This window comes from Copadichromis virginalis, linkage group LG11 (assembly GCF_057382275.1).
Source record: "Copadichromis virginalis isolate Kocher_CV1m ecotype Utaka linkage group LG11, C_Virginalis_male_GT1.1, whole genome shotgun sequence".
In the NCBI taxonomy this organism is placed as follows: Eukaryota; Metazoa; Chordata; class Actinopteri; order Cichliformes; family Cichlidae; genus Copadichromis; species Copadichromis virginalis.
In genome coordinates, this window is record NC_140628.1 from 31,744,435 (window position 1) to 31,768,226 (window position 23,792).

At 38.5% G+C, this 23,792-nt stretch overlaps 1 protein-coding gene across 1 annotated transcript in view; it reads left to right on the plus strand.

Moving 5' to 3' along the window:
- The first annotated feature begins 80 nt into the window (after positions 1-80).
- The window catches only part of ndufaf6 (NADH:ubiquinone oxidoreductase complex assembly factor 6), a 27,989-nt gene continuing 4,277 nt past the window's right edge, over positions 81-23,792 (plus strand). Inside the window, exons 1-8 of the mRNA XM_085472027.1 lie at positions 81-486; positions 2,243-2,342; positions 2,869-2,991; positions 3,222-3,278; positions 5,159-5,261; positions 6,181-6,314; positions 16,418-16,519; positions 22,548-22,604. Coding sequence (XP_085328153.1) covers positions 296-486; positions 2,243-2,342; positions 2,869-2,991; positions 3,222-3,278; positions 5,159-5,261; positions 6,181-6,314; positions 16,418-16,519; positions 22,548-22,604 — 867 coding nt within the window. The 5' untranslated portion in view covers positions 81-295. The remainder of the gene's footprint in view (positions 487-2,242; positions 2,343-2,868; positions 2,992-3,221; positions 3,279-5,158; positions 5,262-6,180; positions 6,315-16,417; positions 16,520-22,547; positions 22,605-23,792) is intronic.

Below are 23,792 nucleotides of genomic sequence, written 5' to 3' on the forward strand. Positions count from 1 at the left end.
GTGGTAAATGTGAGTATAGGATACCGGCTCTTATTTTGGCAGCAGAGTCATGCCATATCCGGTGGTGTTACCGGAACACCGGTAACTACAATCAGTTCAATTGAATTAGGACTTTTATACCTATTTAACAAATCAGATGTATTTTTTATATTTTATATTTCAAATATTCAATGGAAATTAATTAACAACATGCGCGCTGGCTATTTTATTGATAAATAAATAAATCTGCTGGTTCAAGGTGGTCGGTGAACTATTTTGATGTAACACAAGGTCGGGGTGCACGCTAAAGGGGAACATGGCGGCTGGTGTTAGTGTGAAACATGGATTATTATGCAGCAAAGCCTGGCTGGTTTATGGTCTTCAGAGGAAAATATCACCTTATAGTGTTTGTATCCAGCGAGCAGCCGAAATACAGAGTGTGAGGGCATCAACCAGCACGACGGGAGACTCACAACACACTCAAAAGTACTGCCTGGATCTGGTTAGGTGGGTCTGACTGCTAGCAACACAAACTGGGTTAGTGGTTAATTAGCTAATCTGTGTTTATAGAAAGCAGATATAATCCGGTCACTTATAGCAAGAAACTTCGTCCTGTTATTGAAAAAATAAATAAATAAATGGAAGCAATCTAAAGTTTTTAAGTTTTGTGGGGACACATCTCTATGCAAGACTTCTTTCAAATATCGCACACCTACAGTTTACATACACCAATTATTCAAATGAATATAAATTGTATGTCATTTTAATGATTTCTTTAATGCGCCAGCAGTTTATAGTTCATTCATATTATCTCACTCTTATTGCCTGTTTATGCCCTGCCCTTATCTTCAACGCTCTGCTCTGTTGTATGTTAATTGCCCCTTGGGGATAAATAAAGTCTTTCTGATTCTGATGGCAGGGTTGGGCCTTGGTGTTTAGTGGGTTTCTTGAACATCGTTAAGCAATTTCCTTTCATATGAGGGCGACAGTTTAGGTCAGGGGTCCCCAATCCCAGTTTAAATCCATCACAGCTGATTTAAATGGATAAATTACCTTCTCAACATGTCTTGAAGTTCTCCAGAGGCCTGGTAATGAACTAATCATGTGATTCAGGTTTGTTGACCCAGGGTGATATCTAAAACCTGCAGGGACACCGGCCCTCGCGGACTGGGATTGGGGACCCCTGGTTTAGGTCTTCTTCCAGACCTTTGCCAAGTGGTGACAAATCCGAATAACTTGTACTTTAATACATTTTTTTAAGCCAATGATCTTGGAATCTGCAGTTGTTTAGAAATGGCTCCACGAGACCTCCCCAACCTGTGTAAATCTACACTTCTCCTTAGATCTGCACTGGATTCCTTGGACTTTCTGGTTCTCATTGCTGGTCAGTTCAATGAGGCCTGTAAAAACAAAGCCCTTTTAAGCTTGCAATGAGAAACTACCAGTTCTATTCTTGTTATGAACTGATATGATCATAATTTAAATCATGACATCTTCAGAAAATGAACTAAAATGGAAACAACAGCTGTAAAAAAGCCACGAGGATCACATACCTCCCCTTGTTGTATGTATATGATCATTGTTATTGTCCGTCACTATGATTAAACAAAATCTGCAGCGCTGACTTTCTTTTCTGTGTTATAAAGCTGATCTCTAATATTCTAATTTCTAAATGGTGCTAGAAAAAAAGACATATTGTGCCCTTATTTTCTCCACCCGTTAACATTGGTTGCTTGAGCTCTTATATGAGAACTTACAGATCAAATGTTTTAGAAAAACAATCGTTTCAAAATACTATTATTTTGTAGGAATATGGGTGGGTCACTTGAATTTTTTTTCTTAAAAGAATCCCTAACAACTAAGACTTTCTAATATTTTGGGATCCCGAACTGTTCCCTGGGATCCCTATTTGCAGGTACTTTTGTTTAGTTTTTAGTAAAACTGTCAGAAACTCACTGGAGGTAACAAGCTCTTTCGGTTGTGTTTGATGTGAACTTATTTTTGTTTGAACATATTTAAGAGAATTGGTTTGTTTAATCTCCTATTTATTTATTATTATTTTTAAAGTGTTTGTTTTAAAATGTGGCTTTTGAAGTTATCTTGTCCAACTTATGCAAAATTACAGTGTTGTCAAAGGCTATACAGAAGTAGCAAGTTAATGGGACTATTTTGTTATATGGGTATGAAAATGTTTTTGGATAAAACATGAAATCTCATCTGCTTCCCGGCACCCCTATCAGCTCGTTCTCTCTCTCCTCCTCAGGTCCAGAGACTATGATGGTTTCCTGTCCTCTCTCCTCCTCCCAGAGAAGGCACGGCGCTCTTCTCTGGCTCTGAGGGCCTTCAATGTGGAGCTGGCACAGGCAGGTATTGGTACAATCAGGCTGAATGCAGAATGATTACTGATAATACTGCTGTTTTTCTACTACTTGCGTCACTGCCGCTGCTACTACTGTTATACCGCCACTATTCCTGACTTTCCTCTTAATTAAAATTAAAAAAGAAAGGAATTTAATGAAATCCTTACAGTACTTACTTACTTATTCTCAGCTGCATTTAAATAAAGCACCAAATCCACACTTAAGCTTAAATTTCAAAACTTACATTTTAACTACTGATTTTATCTACTGTTCAGATTTTATCTGTTTTGATTTTTGATTTTATATACTGTTTTGTTTGTTTGTTTTTTGTTTGCTTGCTTGTTTTAATCAATTTTAAATCATGCTTTTATTTGTTTTTGTTTCTAATGTCTCTGTAAAGCACTTTGAATCACCTTGTTGTTGAATTGTGCAATACAAATAAACTTGCCTTGCCTTACAGTGGCTAATTTCAGGTCCTTCTCAAACTGGCTCGTCAACCAATTGTTTTGCTCATTTGTTTCTCTACAAGGTGAAGGACTCTGTTTCCCAAAAGACCATTGGTTTGATGCGAATGCAGTTTTGGAAGACGGCTATAGAAGAAATCTACAGAGATGAGCCTCCGAACCAACCAGTTAGCACTGAGCTGTGGAGGGTAAATATTAGCCAACAGAATACAGGGTATTTTAAGAAGTTTTTTCTTCATGTTAGCAATATATAGGGGAAACACTGTCAGGATGTTGGATGTCTTATTTCAGTTTTAAACATGCCATGCAGTGTGTCGGATTTCTGTGTTTCTGTCCCTCGGCTTCAATTAGCTGAGGGGCACCAATCTGAATCAGTGTTGCACCTCAGCTAATTAACAGTCTGTGTGGTGTTTTTCAGGCAGTGAGGACACACAAACTGACAAAGAGATGGCTGCTGAGGATCATAACAGAGAGAGTAAGACAAAATTAAGATGATCATTAAATTCAAATTGCTGCAAGTTTAAATTGTGATATAATAAATGAAGTTGCTGATGAGTGAAACTGAACACGAATAACTGCTTAAATGTGACAATATAAACTTGTCTTTGCATGTGTATATTTTGCTTTTTTTCAATTTTCATTTATTATTTTCGCTTTGTGGGTTATCTACAAGACCTGTCAGATGGTTGCATCCTGTGCCCTTAGAGGTTAAATAATGGCTTATTTTAATGGAAACTAGAAAGTGCATTTTCTGAAGAAACTGCAGTGTGAATGCTTGAATCTGAATGTATGCACTGAAATGAATTAGTTACTGAATTTAAGTTAAAAATCTTGAATGAGATAAAAAAAAAACCCGAATTTAACCTAAAAACAAAAGTGCTGAACTGCTAAAAGCTGAAGGTTACACAGAAGAAGAAGTTGGAAAAAAGCTGAAAATGTTTTAATTGTAAATTAGAAAAAACTAAGAAATGAGAAAAGAACATTTAGAGTCAGAAAACATCTGAAAGAATATTAAAAGGTCATATTCTTTGAATCACTGAATGACTAAAATGTGATCCCTCCACTTGGACCCACACAGTTTAAAAAGTTTACATCTCTGAGCTTTGAAAGACAAGATGTTGGAAAAAGAACAACGATGGCGACGTTTTGAGGGTAAAATGATGGCTTTAACACTGTGGACACAGCAGCAGTTGAAAGAGAAGTGTTTAAGATGAATTTTGGCAGAGTGGCAGAGAGAGCTCGTTAAGCAGGCAGGTGTGAGCCTGGTTGCTATAGTGACCGCACCCAATGGCTCCATACACACGGACACAGACATGCACCTCACTTTTGCTGCTTAAAATGAACAGAAAAGTCAGGCCGAAACAAATCGCTCCCAAATGAAAAGTAAAAGTCGTATTGACAAAATTCTTTCACTGTGAGCGACAGCAATGTCTAGTCTACCTAATTCTCAGTTTTCATGCCTGTGGAGCTTATTATATGGACGTGGTGACAGTGGAAAGACACCATGCTCTTCTGATTTTCAAACGAACCTTCTGAGCCATTTTAACATTAGAGTCTATGGAAGAGTTGGAGGGAGGAGGCTGTGCATTGGTGACATTTATGAAAGAACCATAACACCTAGTACAATAGTAAACACATTGGATGAAAGAGGACAGCCATGGCTACGTTTTGAGGGTAAAATCATACCTGTAGAGCAAACGCTGCGGACACAGCAGCAGTTTTAAAAAAGATTTTAAGATTAATTTTTTTGCTCCTCTCACTCTAGCAGTTGAGCTGCCTCACTCTAGCCCCAACATTCCGTCCCATACACACCCATTATAAACTCTGAAACGGGTGAAAAAACATCATGAAACTTAAACTGGAACTGAAGAAAAAGTATAATAGATATTGAAAAGATAAATACAAGTTGAATAGTTGAATGTCTTGTCTTCGTTTTAAAGTTTGAATGGTGGCTCTATGTGAACGTATGTTGAAGTAGTAAGAGTTTAAAAATGAGTAAGTTGAATGAGAATTTGAAGGGTCTCCCCATTGAAATACATGGGAAATTTTTGTTGAATAAAGTTGAATAAAATTAAAAATATAAATGTTAAAAATGAGAAAAGTAGAAGCACACCATTCCAAAAGAAGAGGAATCTAATGGTGTTTGAATGGTTTTTCTAAGTTGAACAGTTTTGAAGGAGATAGTCGGCGAAAAACGTACGGAATAGGAAAAAATAATAATAAAGATTAGAAGAACAATACTGTGAATGCTTTTCAAGCATTCACACTAATAAAAACGAAACTTGCCAGCTGCTGTTTAGCGTAATTAAAAATGGGAAAAGTGACATTTCTGTTATTAAAACTTTGTTTTACCAGGAAAAGGACTTGGATGACAGAGCCTACAGGAACCTTCAGGAGCTGGAGGCGTATTCAGAGAACACACAGTCATCCTTGATTTACCTCCTGCTGGAGTGTTTAGGTAAGAAACTGTGTTGATAGCTAAAAGACAAACAGTAATTATAAATTGAGGGGTGTCCCGAGTCCCTCCTAAAGACCTTTATCTGGGCAGATCCATCCATATTTTATGGGTCATTGTTTGCTGAAACAAATCCAGTCAAAATCCAGTAGTTTCTTTTTTTCAGCTCTGCTGTGTGTTGTCACTTCAGTGTGCCCGTGTGGCTGCAGGTTTCTTTAATCACAGCCGGATTCTGCACAGCAGCATTTCACTGGATATGAGAGTGAAAGTTAACAGAGTGTGAAAAGGAAAAAATTATCTGGTCAGTGATTGTTTCTGCTCTGACAGCTGTGCCGGCCTAAGCCAGCTCGTCTAACCCTCTTAGCAAATTCACAAGTTTCATTTTAGCCAGCACAAATTCTGCTTTTTACCATTTAAGCCATTTAAAAACTTAAATATAGGTCAAAATAAATGGTCTGTTGTTCATTTTGTCTTCTTTCTGCTTTCTGTATCCTGCCAAATATTGTTTCTGGTGTTTTGTGCTGGTGGATTCATCATTCTGTAATACCAGCAGGCCCCTCCCTCTAATTGTGTCACATTGTGAGTAAATATGCCAGGAGGCTAGAAGAAGGCTGTGGCTATTACTCTGTGCCAAATACATATTTAATCAACACTGAAGTAAATTTATAGGTGTCAGATTGGATTATGATTTGGAGACATTTAAAATGGAAGGACTGTAGTTAGGATTGGGCCCCTCAAAATGAGAAAAGTCTGTTTTAGATGCTTTAATTGGTGTACTTTGGTGTTACGAAAAAAAATTAATGGTTTTGATCCACACAGCATTTTATTTCCAGAACAAAAACCTGTTTTTTGCCTCAAGTGAGGAGTGTGAAAATGAATTATAGTAGGTGATGCCAAACTGTGTGGCTGTCTTTCTTTGCAGGTGTCAAAAATGTCCAAGCGGACCACGCAGCGAGTCACATCGGTAAAGCTCAGGGAATCATAACATGTCTGAGAGCGACTCCTTATCACAGCAGCCGACGGAAAGTCTACCTGCCCATGGACATCTGCATGTTGGTAAGTTGAACTTTTTCTTTGATTTCAGGCCCAAAGGAGCGAAAAACTTGGGTGAGGTTTGAGCTGCAGCTGTTGAGACTTTAATGAAGGTGACACGTCTGATAAACTGTGGTTTTGTTGACCCAAATCAAACCCAGGAAATCAACAAATTCAGGACTTGAGCCAGATGATTTTTTGGTATCATCATCAGCAGATTAATGTGCCTTTGTTATTTATTTCTTATTTATTGTGTTAAATTCATTTCTCAAGAGTCATACCCTAGCGTTTACTTTAATGTTGCCTTACTCAGGCAACTAAATCAAGTCCCGTGAAAATCAAAGGTTTTTTTGTGTATGCAAGCAGGATGTTTTTGAATTTTTATTAACATCACATCCAGTTTAGAAGCCAATCATGGTCCAGTTTACACGAGAGTGATGTGAAAACTTGAAGCCTGAATTGCATATAAACTTTGCAAGGCTTTTTCAGAAGGCATGGATGTAATTTAAGCATTTCTAGCCTTGTAACAGAAACCTAAGAGTACTTTCAGTGAAGGATCTTTTAAGTGCTACTTCATATTTAGCTGAGTCTGAATCTTCCTCACAAAAGTAACATAAGGCAATCCCACACATGCCAGCAAACATTTGACCGACTCATGGCACGACTCTGCCGCGTTGTCAGTGACGTTCTTGTTGGAACAGTGTTGAAATTTTTGTCCACCATAAACCGAAAACAAAACTGTGAGGCATTATTACACAACAACAATATGGCAAAACCCTCTTAGTTTGCATATTTGCAGGCACAGCAGAAAAACAAAAGACACCTCAAACAATTTGCATCCACACGCTGAGCCATCTGTCGCACACCCAGAACAATAACAGTCCGGCGATGCAGAGGGAGCCAGGATGCGCTGGGCTGTATTTGCTGTGCAGATGCGTTTGGACTATTGAATGTAGCATGCAGGTGGTGCCCTTAAAATCTTCGAAGCCTTGTGACAAAACCTACCTCATGTCATTGCCCTCTGCTGCCTTAAGAGGGCGCTGGTGGTGTGCTGTAATACCCTGCACATGTACACATGCACACTTCGGCTCATATTATCCATGCAGGGTGACTTGCACATCACTAATGAACTAACAAAATGTTATAATGTAATGTTCCCTCAATTAGCAAACAAGAGTTGAATTTCTTGGACACAGCAGGCAGGCGCGATGGAATAAATTGTCCCGATACTCGAACAATCACTCATGTTTAAAAAAGCACAAGGGGAGCAAGTTGAGGAGGGAAAAGGGGCTGGTAAGTAGACTGAAGAGTTAATGTTGTTTAAACAGTCAATCAAATCACTGCAAACATTCACAAGGGGATCTGATTATTTTTTTTGATGCAACATTCATCTTTTGAATTGCCATAAAATCTTTTCTTTCTTGTTTCTATTTACAAAGATTTGCTTGATTGAATTTCATTAAATTTCCGTTCATATATGAGTCTTAAGATTTAATCAATTACCAAAATATAATATTCAAACTTAATTGGTAACCTCTTCTTTTTTGGTTTTGCTGGATAGGAAGGATGGAGCACAAAGACAGGACAAAAACTTTTATGTTATAGCAAATTGTATTGAAGAGCAACAGAAAATGCTTTTCCAGCACAGCTCACTGGTTAAGCTGGATTTATAGTACTGTTAGAACAACACACCACAGCCTGATGTGAACCTTTGCAGTTAAGTCACACATTGCACTTACACAGGCTTTAAAAAATCTGATTTGATTTCATGGTTGTAATATGCCACATAAACAGGGTTTATTGATTAACACAGGGATAATGTTTCTGTTCAACTAAGTCTAATGGGCTGTAATTGTATCTAATTTGTTCAAATTGCTGTTACAATAGCTGCTGTTCTTCCCCAAAGAGGGTTTTTAAGCTCTGACTGTCCATGTATAGGTTCCACTGGATCTAAGAGGTCTGCTCTCTTTTGCTGCGTTTTAGTTTAAAAATATTTCATATTTATTTGCTTGTTAAATTAATAGGTTAGATGAGGTAACAACCCTGTTTCCAGGTCCAATCACCTGGATTAGTTAGAAACCGACAGTGTATGCTGCAGCTGATGGGCTCACATTGTTCTCCAATGACTCTTTGGCAGGGTCGGCATGAAGCTTGGGATCAAAACTTTTTCACAGCAAGTAATCCAAACCACACAGCTGCATATTAATGACATCCTTTGTGTTATGGATGGGCTAATTTCACAAGCTCTGGCATTTATCTCTGCCTGCTGAGCATCCTTGTGTATATTTATGGAGGAAAATTTAACCTTCATCCTAGAGCTTCACTGTGCTAATGTACTAGTCTAAAAAACACTCTGTAGCTACCCACAAGATGGCACATTCTTATGTCAGCCAACTGCAGTAACTCTCCAAATGTCATTGGTAATTAGGTTTTAGTCTTTAACATCTCCAAAGTTATATTTGTGGTGTCACAGTCTTCACAGTCTTGTGAAAATGGGAACCAAAACTGAAATTACCCCATAATTCAGCAACTTGTAAAGCCACCACTGGTAGTATCATTTTCTGTATGACTTTATCAGCATCTCAAATCATTGTTGAGGAATGTGTTTGCGGCATTATTTCAGTTCATTGAGGTTTGCACATTTCTGTTCACAGCTCTTTTGAGGACCTGTTACAGCATTTCAGTCTGACTGTAGAGTTCTTTGGTATACAGAGCAGTTCAGTCAACGCACAATGCAGTAAACCCAAATCATCACACCTCCACCGCTGTGCTTGACAGTTGGCATGGGGCGTTTGTGCGGATGTATCACATCAGGCCTGCAGAGATGTAGCTCTTGAGTTTTTTGCAGTTTCTTTCACTGAGCAGTCAGACCTTTGAGTCAATTTGCTGGGGCGTCCTCTCCTTGGCATTGTGTTAACACACACGTGAATGCGCCTATCTGGCAAACTGCCCAAACATCTGGCTTTTACACAGGTGCTCACACTTGCTGATTATTAGTTTACCCTCTCAGGCTCAAATTAAGTTTTAGTTGCTAATACACAACCATGTCCTGCAGGGGTACTTCTGAGTAAAAAATCAGGTTGTTAGTGTTTAACTGTTGCAAATCTGCAACGCCTGCCTTGAGAGGGTTAAGTGCATGTGACTAGCAGCACCTGTAGCTTACACTCTTAACTCCCTTGGAAGCTGTGTGGGTGTACTTAAGTTTTTTTACCCGACTGCAGAGATTCCTGAAAAAAATATTTTTTTCACATGACTGCAGGCATGTCATCTGTAGCTGTCACCTAGCTAGCTAATTTGCTGTTAACCTCTGAATCACCTCAATCTCATAAAACCTTTTTTTTTTTTTTTTCACAAACAACTGGAGTGATTAATACTCAGTACTTTATCCGATACTTTATGCACTACATGGATCATTTTATTGGTTGAAAGAATTTGGACTGTTTTTAATATTTGGGACAACAAGCCTACAGTTGGTTAAGGAGCTGTGGTTCAGATTGTCCATAAATTGTGAGGTTGGTGGTTTGATCCCCAGTCAGCATGTCACAGTACCTTTGGGCTTTGGGTTAAATCCTCCCTTAAAAATAAAAACTTGATGTGTGTCATCTTTATGTGATGGCGAAAGCACCTCGTTAGGTACAAAATGAAAATACTATGCGTGTGGGTGACTTTTACTTGAACCGTAAAAGGCTTTGAATTGCCTGAGTCTGTAACAGAACTATTTACATGCAGGATTACTAGAATGTACAGTCTGAACAGTGAGAGTTTTCTCTCATCTTTTATTCATTAACACTGACTGACGTCCTGCAGTTTATTTCATTGTGAGCTCCATTCAGTTCTGTCACAGTCTGACAGGGAGTGACGCGCATCAAAATCTGCAGGATTTAAAGGTAAACCCACTCACTTATTGCACGAGGTCACAGTGTATTTAGTTTCATTGAAATAAATTTAATAGTATGCACAAATGTTAATTGTATTTTATACACTTGTCAACTTAAATCAGATTTAGTTGCAGGAGGCTGTTCAGGGCCCTTTGTGGAATTTCAATCACCATAACTCACTGCAGGAAACACTGTGATTGGTACAACACATAGAAAGCCTGATGTTTATAAAGGGCAGCAAAAAAGAATGGATGCAGTAATCATCTATTCTATTTTATGCTACTTATGTGGTGGATGTTTTAATTAAATGAAGTACAGATTATTCGGAGTGATTGTTTTGCACTGATTGAGTGGAAAGTAATTTAAAAGAGGATATAGGGCTGTAAAAGTTGCTAAACTGAGATGTGAAAAGTGCCGTTAGTGGGATTTTTTTTTTTTTACTTGCCAATATATAAAAGTGCTCTGCTTTGCCTCTAGTAGCCCATAGACTTTTGCAGAACTGCAAAGGATGTTAATTTTATGTTTGGTTCCAGGTGCCTTGCTTCAGTGCGTTGTCTGCTCCCAAACAGCACCAACAGTGTGCGACGTTAGCGCCGCATCATTTCAAGTCACAGAGTCCAAAACCAATGTGTGTCAATCTTTTTATATACAGTCTATGGTCACATGCAAACATGAACAGGATACTGAGTGCAGGCCATTTAATGACCATAGCTGTCTTTAAGAGCAGAGGTTCTGTGGATGTTATACAGGAGCCTGTTGTTGCTCCTTGATATTCCTCTATTGGAGCCTTTAGTAGCAAGAAAATAGTATTAAATGACATTCTCGTTTTTTGAAGTATAGTGAGTGTGAGTGCATCGAACAGTCCACTTAAAAATACAGCAAAAACCTGGCATATGATAAGCTTCTATCATTTTCTGAAATTGGCACAAAGGACTTTCAGAATAGCAACAGCTTTAACAGTCTGGATTGTTCCATCCTTTTGTTAAATGAGGCACATGAAATATTGATTGAAGTTATGCTGGCAGTGGAGATATCATCACCTTTGTGCTCTTATTCCATTTGGCACCATAAATAACACTTGAACTACAAGCTGCGGCACAGCTTTTGTAGGTTGTTTGCAGTCATTCTTCACTCTGCTCAGTATCTGTCTGCCTCTGTCGAAGTTCTGACATTACATTCATAAATATTATGTTGTGAGTGCAAAAATAACAAATCCAAACACAGGACCAAATTACTTCGTCTGGATTTTGTCACCTGACTTTTCTCACTCACACAGTGTAACAGCTGGGCAGTGTGGGTACACAATTTGTGTTACTTTGTGTTTCATTGATGCTTGAATTCTGAAAATGACTGCGAAAAAGGTAGAAATTACACAACTGATAATAGGCAGACACTGCAGGTAGTCTGGTTAGAGGTAATTGGATGGTCAGGAACCCCTCATCATCTTTCCTGGAAATAATTTCTCATATTCAACGTCACTTTTATTATTGCCTTCCACTTTTTCCCCCCCTTTTTCTACTTTTTTCCATTATTTTCCCGCAATAGCTCATCCTTCGCAACTCCCCCCCCCAGCAGACCTAGAGCTGAGAGTCTCAGTTTAGTCCCTACTATCTGCTTGTCTGAGATGTAAACATATAGGGCTGTGCGATATGACCAAAATCTCATATCCCCATATAGAATTCTATCGTCCGATAACGACATAAATCACAAAAATGTAACATTTTCTGTAAATTCTGTGAATCTCAGGCAGCTCGACTTGCGGGAAGTGTTTCCAGCTGCGCGTCATGTAGCTGGAGTCGAGTGTTTTAACCGATGCATGAAACGATACATTTTTAGACATAAGTTGTAACGGCCGCCGTTTTCTTTGTGAGTATTTATTACACGGCGTGCTGCCGGGAAAAGCCTGTTCTAACGTTTGAGTCTAAGGTTTATTTTTTAGCACCTGGCGGCTCTTTTTTTACTTCTCATCCGTAAATAATCTGCTCTTTCATGTGATTCAGTTTATTTTGAAAAGTCTCAACAGGATCTTGAGCTTTATTGTGAAAGGTTTATGTGGAACATAAGCAAGCGGACGCGCAATGGTGCTACTGTCGTTGTTGCTAACCACAACGCATAAAAACAGGCGCTTGTCCGTCCGTCGTGGTTATATTAAATATAAGAGAAAGAGAGAACTTTAAGAAATGAATATAGCCACTACAGTGACCATCAAAACGATGAAAAAATATTGCCGTAAACAGTTTATTTTGCGACACCACGAAACAAACGATAGCGTAAAATGAAACTAGACGTTTTTATATCGTCATCCGATATATATCGTTATATCGAACAGTGAAGATATCAATTTGCTAAATTATGATTCCTGCTACTCAAATATTTTAAAGTAATCCAGAATATCATATATAGGGCTAACAATACTTAATAATTACTATTAATCCAACAGTCATTCATTGTATGTGGTGAATATGCTAATAAAAGCTTATGATAGCTGATTTTGTCAAATGTCTGTTTTTCTTTTTTTTGGTTTTTGGTTTATTTTTTTTTTTTTATTGGAGCAAAATGAATCTCCTCATGTGTCCAAAAAGAAACCTGTCTTGATTCAAAAAGATGCTGATTACAACAAATGACAATTTAACTAATGATACAGTATGTCTCCATTTTCCAAATCAAGCCAGCTTGTAAATTGTTTCATGGTTAATATAAATGTTATTGTTACGTTTTTGTACTGTGTAATTATGCAACATTATACTGGAAATCCCATCATTTATTGAAGAGGGATTTTTTTTTCTACACCACCACAACAGATTTTAAATAAAACAAAGATTTAAATAAAGAGAAGACAGATATACTCTCACTGGTCACATTATTAGGTACTGTTGAGTAGCTTGGTAACACAAATATCTGTTCAGCCATTTGCATAGTGGCAACCCATACCTGCTGGAGGAAGTGGAAGGAAGGTGATTTAAATGACTTTGAACAGGGTGTGGTTGTTGGTGTCAGATCGGCTGGTCTTAGTTTCCTACAAAGTCTCCAGGGTTTACAGAGAGGTCTGAAAAAGAGAAAATACCTAGTGAGTGGCAGTTTTAGGAGATTTTAAAATCGTTGTTTGGTGTGAGTTTCAATTCAGATGTTAAGTTCAAAATTTTTTAGTAAAACAGCATAAAAGCTTAGATCTATCCTGCCTCGCGTCCATACTTTAGGCTGATCGCTACAGTTCGTGTCCCTTAATACTAATACTAACTGATTTATCTTCTGATTGCTGCTTACAGCAGGGTAATGTGCAAGGTCAGGAACTTGTTTCTTGGACATGACAATGAATCAGACGGCCCACAGAGTCACCAGATCTCAATCAGTGTATGATATGGTGGTCAGGAGGTTCAAATAGTGGATGTCATGTCAATGTGGACCAGAATCTCTGGGGAATGTTTCCAGCACCTTGTTGAATCTGTGCCGTGAAGAATTAAGGAACTTCTGAAGACAAAGGAGGTCCAACCTAGTTGTGATTTACAGGGAGTCCTGAAAGATTTCTATGTATTGTATGGTCAATGCCGTATTTGGTTAAAATCCTTGAAATAAACCCGACAGTCTAAACTTCAGTTAAATCTTAAATACGTTATTTTAGGTGACGTACAGATGCCATATCACAAAAGACCAACACTTTGGTCCGGTTTCAGAAAAATTACATGCTATGTGCTGAAAGTTGAAAACTTTTAATCACACAACCATGTGGTCTGAAGGCAGTTTGTTTCTTTCTGTGTCGGTCGATTTGCAAATATGAAAGAAAAAAAAATTATTTGATGACATTTGTTTTGTTTTTTTAGCTTTTCGTGGCTTTCTGGGCTTTTTTTTCCCATTGTTTTGAATTATTGTGACATATTTTAATGTAATATTGTTGGTACACAGCAAAACTTTCATAGTTTTTGTTCTCTCCAAAGTCCCAGTGGCTACCAGGCTTCCAAAAGTTGCCTATCATGTTTACAGAAACAGTTATTTTGTGCATCTCCCAAAAGCTCATTTAGCACTTTCTCAAGTTTTCTTGAAGTTTAATTTATTTATTTCAATTCAAAAACCCTTGAACACCTGAGTGTGTGTATGTGTGTGTGTATATATATATATATATATATATATATATATATATATATATATATATATATATATATATATATATATATATATTATTATTTTTTTTTTTTTTTTTTTTTTTTTAGGTACAAAAAGAATAGATCATTGTTACCAACCAAACATACGAGTCTTGAGATATTCACTAAATAATCGCAGAACAATATAAAGATGTTACAGACAAAGAGAATTAATCTTTGTTAATGTAATGCTGTTTGTAGGGAATAATTTTTCTAAATTCTGCTGTAAATATCACTTTTGTTCCTTTTTATATCTCAGCTATAAGGTAACCTGCAAATGGTCATGCATGTAAGATTTTATATTCTGCTGGAGGAAAAGTGCTCATGGTGCAGAGGAATCAATGCTTTCAGTTTATGTGAAATAAATAGAACAGGCTTTGCTGCTTTAATGATCCATGTAAACTGCAGGATGTCAATAATGGACACCAGTCATTGATTTCTCTCTTCTTCTTAGTGGCCTTGACTTGCTGTCACATCATTATGTGTGGCCACATATGCAGACGCACCAGTGGGAGTTATATTAATACCACATCATCCAACAAGTTGAAAGAACTTATTAAAACGTGACATGTCTGCAGGTGTGGAAAAGCACAAAATTTAGTTCCTTGAATTAAAGTCTTGAATAAAATTTCAATCTTAGCTCATGAATGTGTTTTCCACCTTGGAATAGGCTCAACATTCCTGCTAGACTTTCAACATCAACAGGAATACTAGTAGACATTAAATGTGGGATTGTAACAGTGGATTATGTTCACTACTTTTTTGTTGAGTTTCATACACAGTCGCTAGTGTCGCTGGAAAGGTGGGAGGTATTCTGAAAATCATCAGTTAAAATGACCTGTTGTTATCTTGTCAGCTCGTTGTGCTTATCTGGAACCAGGGTAATACATTTATGGAAAAATGGGAATTAGTCTGGGATTGAATTGGTTGTTCTGATATGCATTTCTGCATACAGTATACACTTTATTATTATTTCTACCAGTGACCTGTGTTGTTGTTGTTGTTGTTGTTGGTTTTTTTTTCTTTTTTCTTTTCTTTTTTTTCTTAAAAGGGGTGTGGGTGGGGTGTTAAACTGCATTTTGTGTGATGTTAGTTACTGCACTAAACACCAATAACTGAAGTGTTTACCACTTTTAAATAAATTGCAAAGGATTTGATGCTTACATTATGTTAATTAAAAAAAATGTATATTGTCATTGAATTGTAAATAATTTATTTGAATTAAATACAATTGCTTTAACTTCCAGGGTAAAAATAATCGCACCCCCTCTGTGAGCAAGCGCTTGGTAAATGGTGGGAATGACGAATCCCCTTTTAGCAGGAAGAGACCTCTGTCAGGCGCAGCTGGTTCTCAACAAAAAACTATTATATCGTGCAAAAATTTTCCACAGTAATAACATGGTGCTAACACGGAAATTGCCATGGTTTTTAACAGGGTAACTACTTATTTATACGAAAATGTCATTTAATACAGTTTTCTTGCTACTTAAGGCTCCAATATAAGAATATCAAGGAGCAACAAAATGCTTCCTGTATAACATCCACAGAACCTCTGCTCTTAAAGACAGCTATGGTCATTAAATGGCCTGCACTCAGTATCCTGTCCATGTTTGCACGTGACCATAGACTATATATAAAAAGATGGTCACGCATGGGTTTTGGACTCTTTGAAACTTTGAAATGATGCGGCGCTAATGTTGCACACTGTTGGTACTGTATGGGAGCCGACTACGCACTGAGGCAAGGCACCTGGAACCAAACATAAAATTAACATCCTTTGCAGTTCTGCAGAAGTCCAGGGGCTACTAGAGGCAAAGCAGAGCATTTTTATCTATTGACAAGTTAAAAAAAAACAAAAAAAAAAAACCTGTAATGTAAACACTGCTGCAGTGTGTGTGTGTGTGTGTGTGTGTGTGTGTGTGTGTGTATTTATTTATTTTTTACTATTCAAGTGTGGGGGTGATATGCCCCCATAGCACAATGTCACATTTCATTGCTAGAGCTCCAGGAGCCAACTCGGTGCTTTTAAACCTTTTTTGTTGTTAAATTGAAAGAACAGCTGTGAACTCAATGCACAAACATCACCGTTTTTTGTTATTGTGTGTCTCTCCAGCACGGAGCTTCTCAGGAGGATTTCATCCGCGGCAGCCGGGAGCAGAACATTCGGGATGTTGTGTATGACATCGCCAGTCAGGCTCACGTGCACCTGCAACATGTATGTACTTCACCTACACAATAAGGTCTACATTGCATGCACATGCACATGGCATATTCCTGTATAGATGTTTCACATGGCAAAAACAAGTTCTTTTTAGTGCTACTTTTATATATGATTCGCTAGTTTATGAAACTTGGCTTCTGGGATTTACATATGCATCGACATGTACTCAGTTGGTTCAGGCTTTTGTCCAAAGTAAGGGACAACAGATCAAAGAAAAGCTTTGAGAATAATTAACTCAACACTCAGCACCATATCCCATTTGAAACAAGTGCAACAAGCCTGCAAGTGTATGAAACAACATAAAGTGCATAGCAAATGACCTTTTTTCATTTTCTCCTGAGAGGTAAGGTAGGAGAGCAAGAGAGCACATTAGATGAGTAAGCACCCTTGTGTGGTTTTTGAAGTTTGAGTGGGAGTTTGAGGGCTAGTTGTTGCTCATTTGAGAATATGGTACCATAGGGGAAGCCTGAACAACAGAATTTGAATATTTCTCATCATCCAGCCACTCTGTGACTGCCTTGCTTTTGCTTAAAGCTCATTGGCACTTATTGTTAATTTCAGGAACTGTTCACGAAAATAAACAAAAACAGGAGGCCTAATTTCCTCCTGTTTTTTCCTCCTCTTTAGATACATAGGCCTAAAAAGAGGTCAGTGACCCCCTGGTGACTAGAAAAATGTGTATTTCCTGACGGGTCGGTTGGTAGTTGCTGCAGGTGAAATCAGTCACAAAGAGGGCTTTAAACCAAAAACAACCTCGTGAATGCTTTGATTGCTAGTAGGTTGCTGATAGTTTGCATGAAAGACACCAACTTGTCTGCAAACATTTTCCAACTATGGAGAAAGCAGTAGTGAAACCCGAGTAAGTTCGAAGCAGTCGGGAAATGGAGAATATCTCCTTTCAAAATAAAAGTTGCGCTTTTTAATACATAACTATTGCAGTAGTAAAGGCAACACAGTTTCAGTACCAGTTAGCAAGTAGTTGGCAGTTGTTTGCATGCAAGATGCTAAGGGAAGATGCTAAGTGTATATTTTATATACATTCATGTATATAAAATTACACTTTTTTCCCCTAGCAACCCATTGAATGTCCGTGGGTCTGTAACCGTGTGGGACTGGGGCTTAAAACAGCTGACCACAGTAGCTTTTAGAAATATTCTAATATTCCGCAGTTACAAAGTGTATTTTAAGTTGCATAATAAAAACATTTGGATCTTTCACAAACAAATTCCACACAACATATGCACGGTTATGTCGGCCCCTTGAACTCCAAACTGTGTTTAACTTCAAACAAAAACAACATAAAATTTGTTGGTCTTTACCTCTGCCATTGTGTTGCTCTTCCTCTAATTTGTCAGTGTTGTCCAGTATGTTGCCCTAATGAGTACTGAATATTTTCAGGTGACAAATCGACATCGAAGTACAGTTCAATTGAGTTACAGTTAAAAAGAGAGATGGATATTTTTTTCATATGTTCAGTCAGCACTGCACATGAATATGTTTGCTGGATTGCATTCTTATAAACTACATGTTTGTGTTCACCCAGTTCAAATGTAAGCTTACTTTGGATAATAGTGGTGCTCAGGGGAAATAATCAGGCTTTGTAAACCTGTTAGTAGGAGACACTCGTCTTTCAGTGCGGTATTTCTACAGTATAGAACATAACCAGGCTGATCTGTTAACACACTCAGGATTTCCACAAAGGCCTTGAACTCAGCAGCAGCATCACATCGAGGCTGGCCAAGCTCACAACATATTTTTGCATAATGCCTCTGCAGCACCTGTTGATTGAAATTATGACTCGTTTCAGAGACGAGATGAAGTAAAATTCTCCTCCGCATTTCTGTGTTTTATAACACTCTTGAACACCTCTTAATCCACTCAAAACAGCATTGAACAAAAAGCTGTGCTATAATGTAAATGAACACCAGTGACACATAATGCTTTGACATGCTGTGATGTGTGTCTTGCACATTGAAAATGCCCTGGAAATGTCTTCAGTTTGAGTATTGTCTAACTAATGTAGCTCTAATTAGTTGGGAGATTTATTAACCTCCACTTACATGCCTCATTGATTTTTGTACTTTAGGAGGCTTTTTCATTAAGTGGCTTCCCAAACATTCATCAGCAGTTACTTGTTTTAATTTGAGCCTTTTTTATACCAGTTAGGAGTGTCGCCAACAGTTAAAGGACGTGTGATATTAAAGTGTAAACAATAAAATGTAAATGATTTCTCTGCCATGAATAGATGTAATGTTATTTTTTTTTCCTATTGTGGCTATAGCCATTAACCAAAGAGCCAGTTTACACAAATTATGCAAGTAATGACCTCTTTGTGTGTGTGGTATGTTTACATATGTTTGTGGGGATCAAATGCCCCCATTTTGAAGGCATTTTTAAGAGTCAAAATGTGGTTTTAGTGTCAGGACTACAATAAGTTAGGGTTACGCGTTCATTTTTGATTGTAAGCGGCTAGGGAAAGCATTATGTCAATAAGATACCCCCACAAAAGTGTGTGTGTGTGTGTGTGTGTGTGTGTGTGTGTGTGTGTGTGTGTTTGTTTGTTTTGTTTTTTTGGGGGTTTTTTTGGGGGGGGTTTTATAATTAAAATAAATGCATATTTAAAATGATTAAAACTGGAAATTTTAATTCAGACAAAATGTTACATTTAATTATCATAAAGTCAGTTTTTCTAAATGACTTCTAATGGTTTTTTTTGTTTGTTTTTTTTAATTCACAGTGTGCTTAAAGTCACATTTGTCTTTTCTACAGACTCCTTTCTAGGTTTAAAAGAAGTGGTACTCTTCCTACACTGTTGGTCATTGAAACAAGATTAATCCGTCCTTGATGTGTTTCTTTTCAAGACTGACTTCTCAATGGGTCTTAGTTCTTATTTGCAGTACTTGTGTAGCAAGACCAGTGATAGGAACACTTACTGTGAGCCAGATGAACAACTACATTGTTTTTTGGTTTTAAAATCTCTTTAATGACACTTTAAATTAAATATAAGACCAAACTTGAATCAAAAATTAATTCATTAAAAGGATAAAAAACAAACTATTCTCTTTACAAGTCAATATTTTTATATAATCTCAAAATTAACATTTAGGAATAATTTAAAAAATGGTTGGGTTTAACCATGCTGTGCATTTGTTATGGTGTTCTGTATTTTCATATTACTATTTCTTTGAGTTACAAGTAAGTTGGCTAGTAAGGTCTCACACTTCATCACCGTATTCTAAGCCTTGCTGGATCTAAGTGTCAGGTGCTTTCCTGTATTAAGATGTTTTTAAGCTTGACCTGCAGCTTGACCTGCAGCGCACACTGTGTCTGAGGAGGATGTGTGGAAGTGCTTCAGGAAGGTGAACGCACGCAAAGCTACTGGTCCGGACGGGATTCCCGGCCGCGTCCTCAAGTCATGCGCGGCTCAGCTGGCTGGAGTGTTCACACACATCTTCAACCTTTCCCTCTCTCTGTCTGTAGTCCCAGCCTGCTTCAAAATGGCCACCATCGTCCCTGTACCCAAATCCTCCACCATCTCCTCATTGAACGACTGGCGACCTGTAGCCCTGACCCCCATCGTAAGCAAATGCTTCGAGAAGCTGGTCAGGGACTTCATCTGCTCTGCACTACCCGACTCACTGGACCCTCTACAGTTTGCATACCGCCACAACAGGTCCACTGATGATGCCATAGCCCTGACACTACACACTGCCCTGTCACACCTGGAGAAGAGAGACACGTATGTGAGGATGCTGTTTGTAGATTACAGCTCAGCATTCAATACCATCATTCCCTCGAAGCTGGACAGGAAACTGCAGGATCTAGGACTGAGCAGCTCCCTCTGCAGCTGGATCCTTAGCTTCCTGTCTGACAGACGCCAGGTGGTCAGACTGGGCAGCATCACCTCATCCCCCATCACACTGAACACTGGTGCTCCACAGGGGTGTGTACTGAGCCCTCTCCTGTACTCACTCTACACCTACGACTGCACAGCCACTAACAGCTCCAACATCATTGTGAAGTTTGCGGACGACACTACAGTGGTGGGTCTTATCACCAACGGTGATGAGACGGCTTACAGGGAGGAGGTCAGCGCCCTGACCCACTGGTGTCAAGACAACCATCTCACCCTCAACATCGCAAAGACAAAGGAGTTGATAGTGGACTTCCGGAGGTGCAGAGAAGTACACACCCCCATCACCATCAACGGCGCTGCTGTGGAGAGAGTGAGCAGCTTCCGGTTCCTTGGAGTACATTTGGCTGAGGATCTTACGTGGTCAGTACACACAAACAAAACAGTGAAGAAGGCGCAGCAGCGCCTCTTCTTTCTCAGGAGACTGAAAAGATTCGGCATGAGCCCCCGCATCCTCAGGACCTTCTATCACTGTGCCATTGAGAGCATCCTCACTGGATGCATCACCACCTGGTATGGCAACAGCACCGCCTACAACTGCAAAGCTCTCCAGCGAGTAGTGCGGTGCTCTGAACGGATAATTGGAGGTGAGCTTCCCTCCCTCCAAGACATCTACAGGAAGCGCTGCCTGAGGAAAGCGGGGAGGATCATCAAGGACTCCAGTCACCCCAGCCATAAACTGTTCAGACTGCTTCCATCAGGAAGGAGGTTCTGCAGCATCCGGTCCCGAACCAGCAGACTGAGAGACAGCTTCTTCCATCAGGCCATCAGACTGCTGAACACGTCATAGACACCTCAGCTTCACTACTGGAACTTCAACATTATGCACTCCACACTGTATATAAATGCCACTTGTTTTGCACATATTCAACTCTGTATATTTTATATATTTTATTATTATTATTATTATTTATTTTTTTTTTTACTATTTAATTTGTAAAAATGTGTATACACACACACACACACACACACACACGTGTAGGAAAATATTTAGTATACACATCCAGAAATGCATACACTATTATATATTGTACATATATTTATTAGTTTCAGGTTGGCCATTCTTGTATTTTGCTCGTTTGTGTTGTTGTGTTTGCACATCTCTGTTGCTTGTGGGGCTCGCACACAAGAATTTCACTCGCATGTGCTGTGCCAGTGTGCCTGCACATGTGATGTGACAATAAAAGTGATTTGATTTGATTTAAGTTAGCCAGTGTTTCTTATCTGCTTATTGTTACTGTTAAGAATCAACTGCATGAAAATTGGGTGGCCCAAGATGGAGCAATAAGTCTAACCAAACTACTTACAAATTGATTTGAAATTCAGGGAGATTTGATTAAGTGTGGAAAAAGTATTCAGCCTCCCTAAACGCCCAGTAGGAGTCATGCTGCTCTGCAAGAACATTGATGACACGTCAAAGTATAAGATGGAACTAGTCGCCATCGCTTTTGACTTCCACTTGTCCCGATCAAATTTTTAAAAGATACACTGCATACCATCGATATGGTGTCTGAGCTGACAAGCCACTCTCCCAAGAAACCATGAAAAACAAATTACCACCAAAATAATGCATACATGTTTCATCTTTGCTCATTGTAAGAGTCTCTACTGTCATTCTTGGTTACTGTGTAGTATACCACAAACTTCATTCATCTAAATCGAATATGTCGGATTTATTTTTGAAAATTAAAGAGAAGCCAATAACCAGGGCGAAAATCGCAGAAGTCTAGCTCCTAAAAAAGTGATTTGATTGACGTCTCAGTGCAGCAAGTGTAGTTTATGAGCTGCCAGTGTGTCAATATGTTCACTTGCTCCTTTGTATAACAAGAGAAGCACAAAAATGTGTAAGTTGTGTCCATGAGAGAACAAAAAAAGACCTGAGTTCTTCACTGTAACCAGTCCGTCCCACAGCTTCAGGTATGTGCTGTGTGACGGCAGACAAACATGAGATGTAACCGTTTCCTGTTGTTTCTGTGTGGGTGAACGGTCTTTAGAAAAGCAACCCTAAAAGGCCGGTGTGGGCGCGTTTTAAAATATTTGGTGTGGGCGAGTGTAGATTTTTTTTTTTTCTTTCCATTTAATTTCTGTTTATTGTGCTCTCTCCTTCAGGCACAATCCTTTAGCCACAATGTTCCAGCAGCTGCCACTCCAGCCTTCCTCCCCACTGTAAGTCAAATAATGTGGTCATGGTTTTATTCTTTGACAATTTGATGCTGACATTCCTCTGTATGCCTTCTGAACTGCTTCGTATAAAATCGCTCTATATTTATTTTGGAGAAAAATTCATCTGAATGTCAAATATGCCAAAAAAAATGTCTTAAAGTGACTCAGAGCTTTAATTAACCTCCCATGAAAAGCTTTTAAGAACTGAGCCCATCAATTTATTCTAGTGGATTCCTCTTTTTGTTCAGACTACCAGAAAAACAGACTTCCACTGAGGCCAAGGCAAAGCGATTTTTCAGGCTTCTGTTGCACCCAAATATAGTATCCTCATCACTTCTTATCAAGAGTTAAATTGACTTTTCAAACATTCCTTTAGGCTTGAAAATTACGGCTCTATATCTGTAAGATTTATTTGGGGGGGTTAAAATAAGATAATGAAATTGGAAATCCACATCACCTCTCTTGGATATTAATGAGGTGTCCAGTATCCAGAATATTAACAGCAGTGTTCAGTGCAGTTCAGTCAGTGCACCTCCAACACCTCCAGCACCATGACCTCAATTATGGACATAAAGTTGTATTTAGTTGAGCTTCTGCATTGGATTACGTTATATTTCCCAGTTGATTTCCCACTTTTCTGTCTTTAGGACAGATTACATATGGAGGTTTAAAAATGTTTAGAAGTCTTGCTTATTAACTAAAAATGAATGCAAGTCATTGTTTGTAAGAAGCAATCGCAGTTTAAGCCTTTTGACAAACGAGGATCCGCAGAGAGGCGATAGATCACAGAACTGATTATTCTGTGCAGCCATGATGTAAGTTGCGAGAATTTATTTATTTATTTTTAAAAAAGCACGATGGCGTTCTGCTTAAAGACGAAAACATTTAAAATTAGGGCACAAAGATATGTCTCTCTTTAGTTTTCCAGCTGTTACATGCGATATCTCTGGAAGCGCAACTTTTAATTTGGGAAAAGCCTAAACTTTTTAAAATTTGCATATTTTTAAGATCTGTTAACTTTTATGTAACGCTACATTAGAAATCGTGGCGATTAAGAAAACATATTATTCAGTGGGAGAAGAAACCACATAAACGGTAAACCCACTGTGCCAATGAGCTGCCGTGCCCAAAGATGAGTTTGAGAAAACTTGATTTTAACTGTGACTGCACAGTTAAACCAGATCTGCAGGT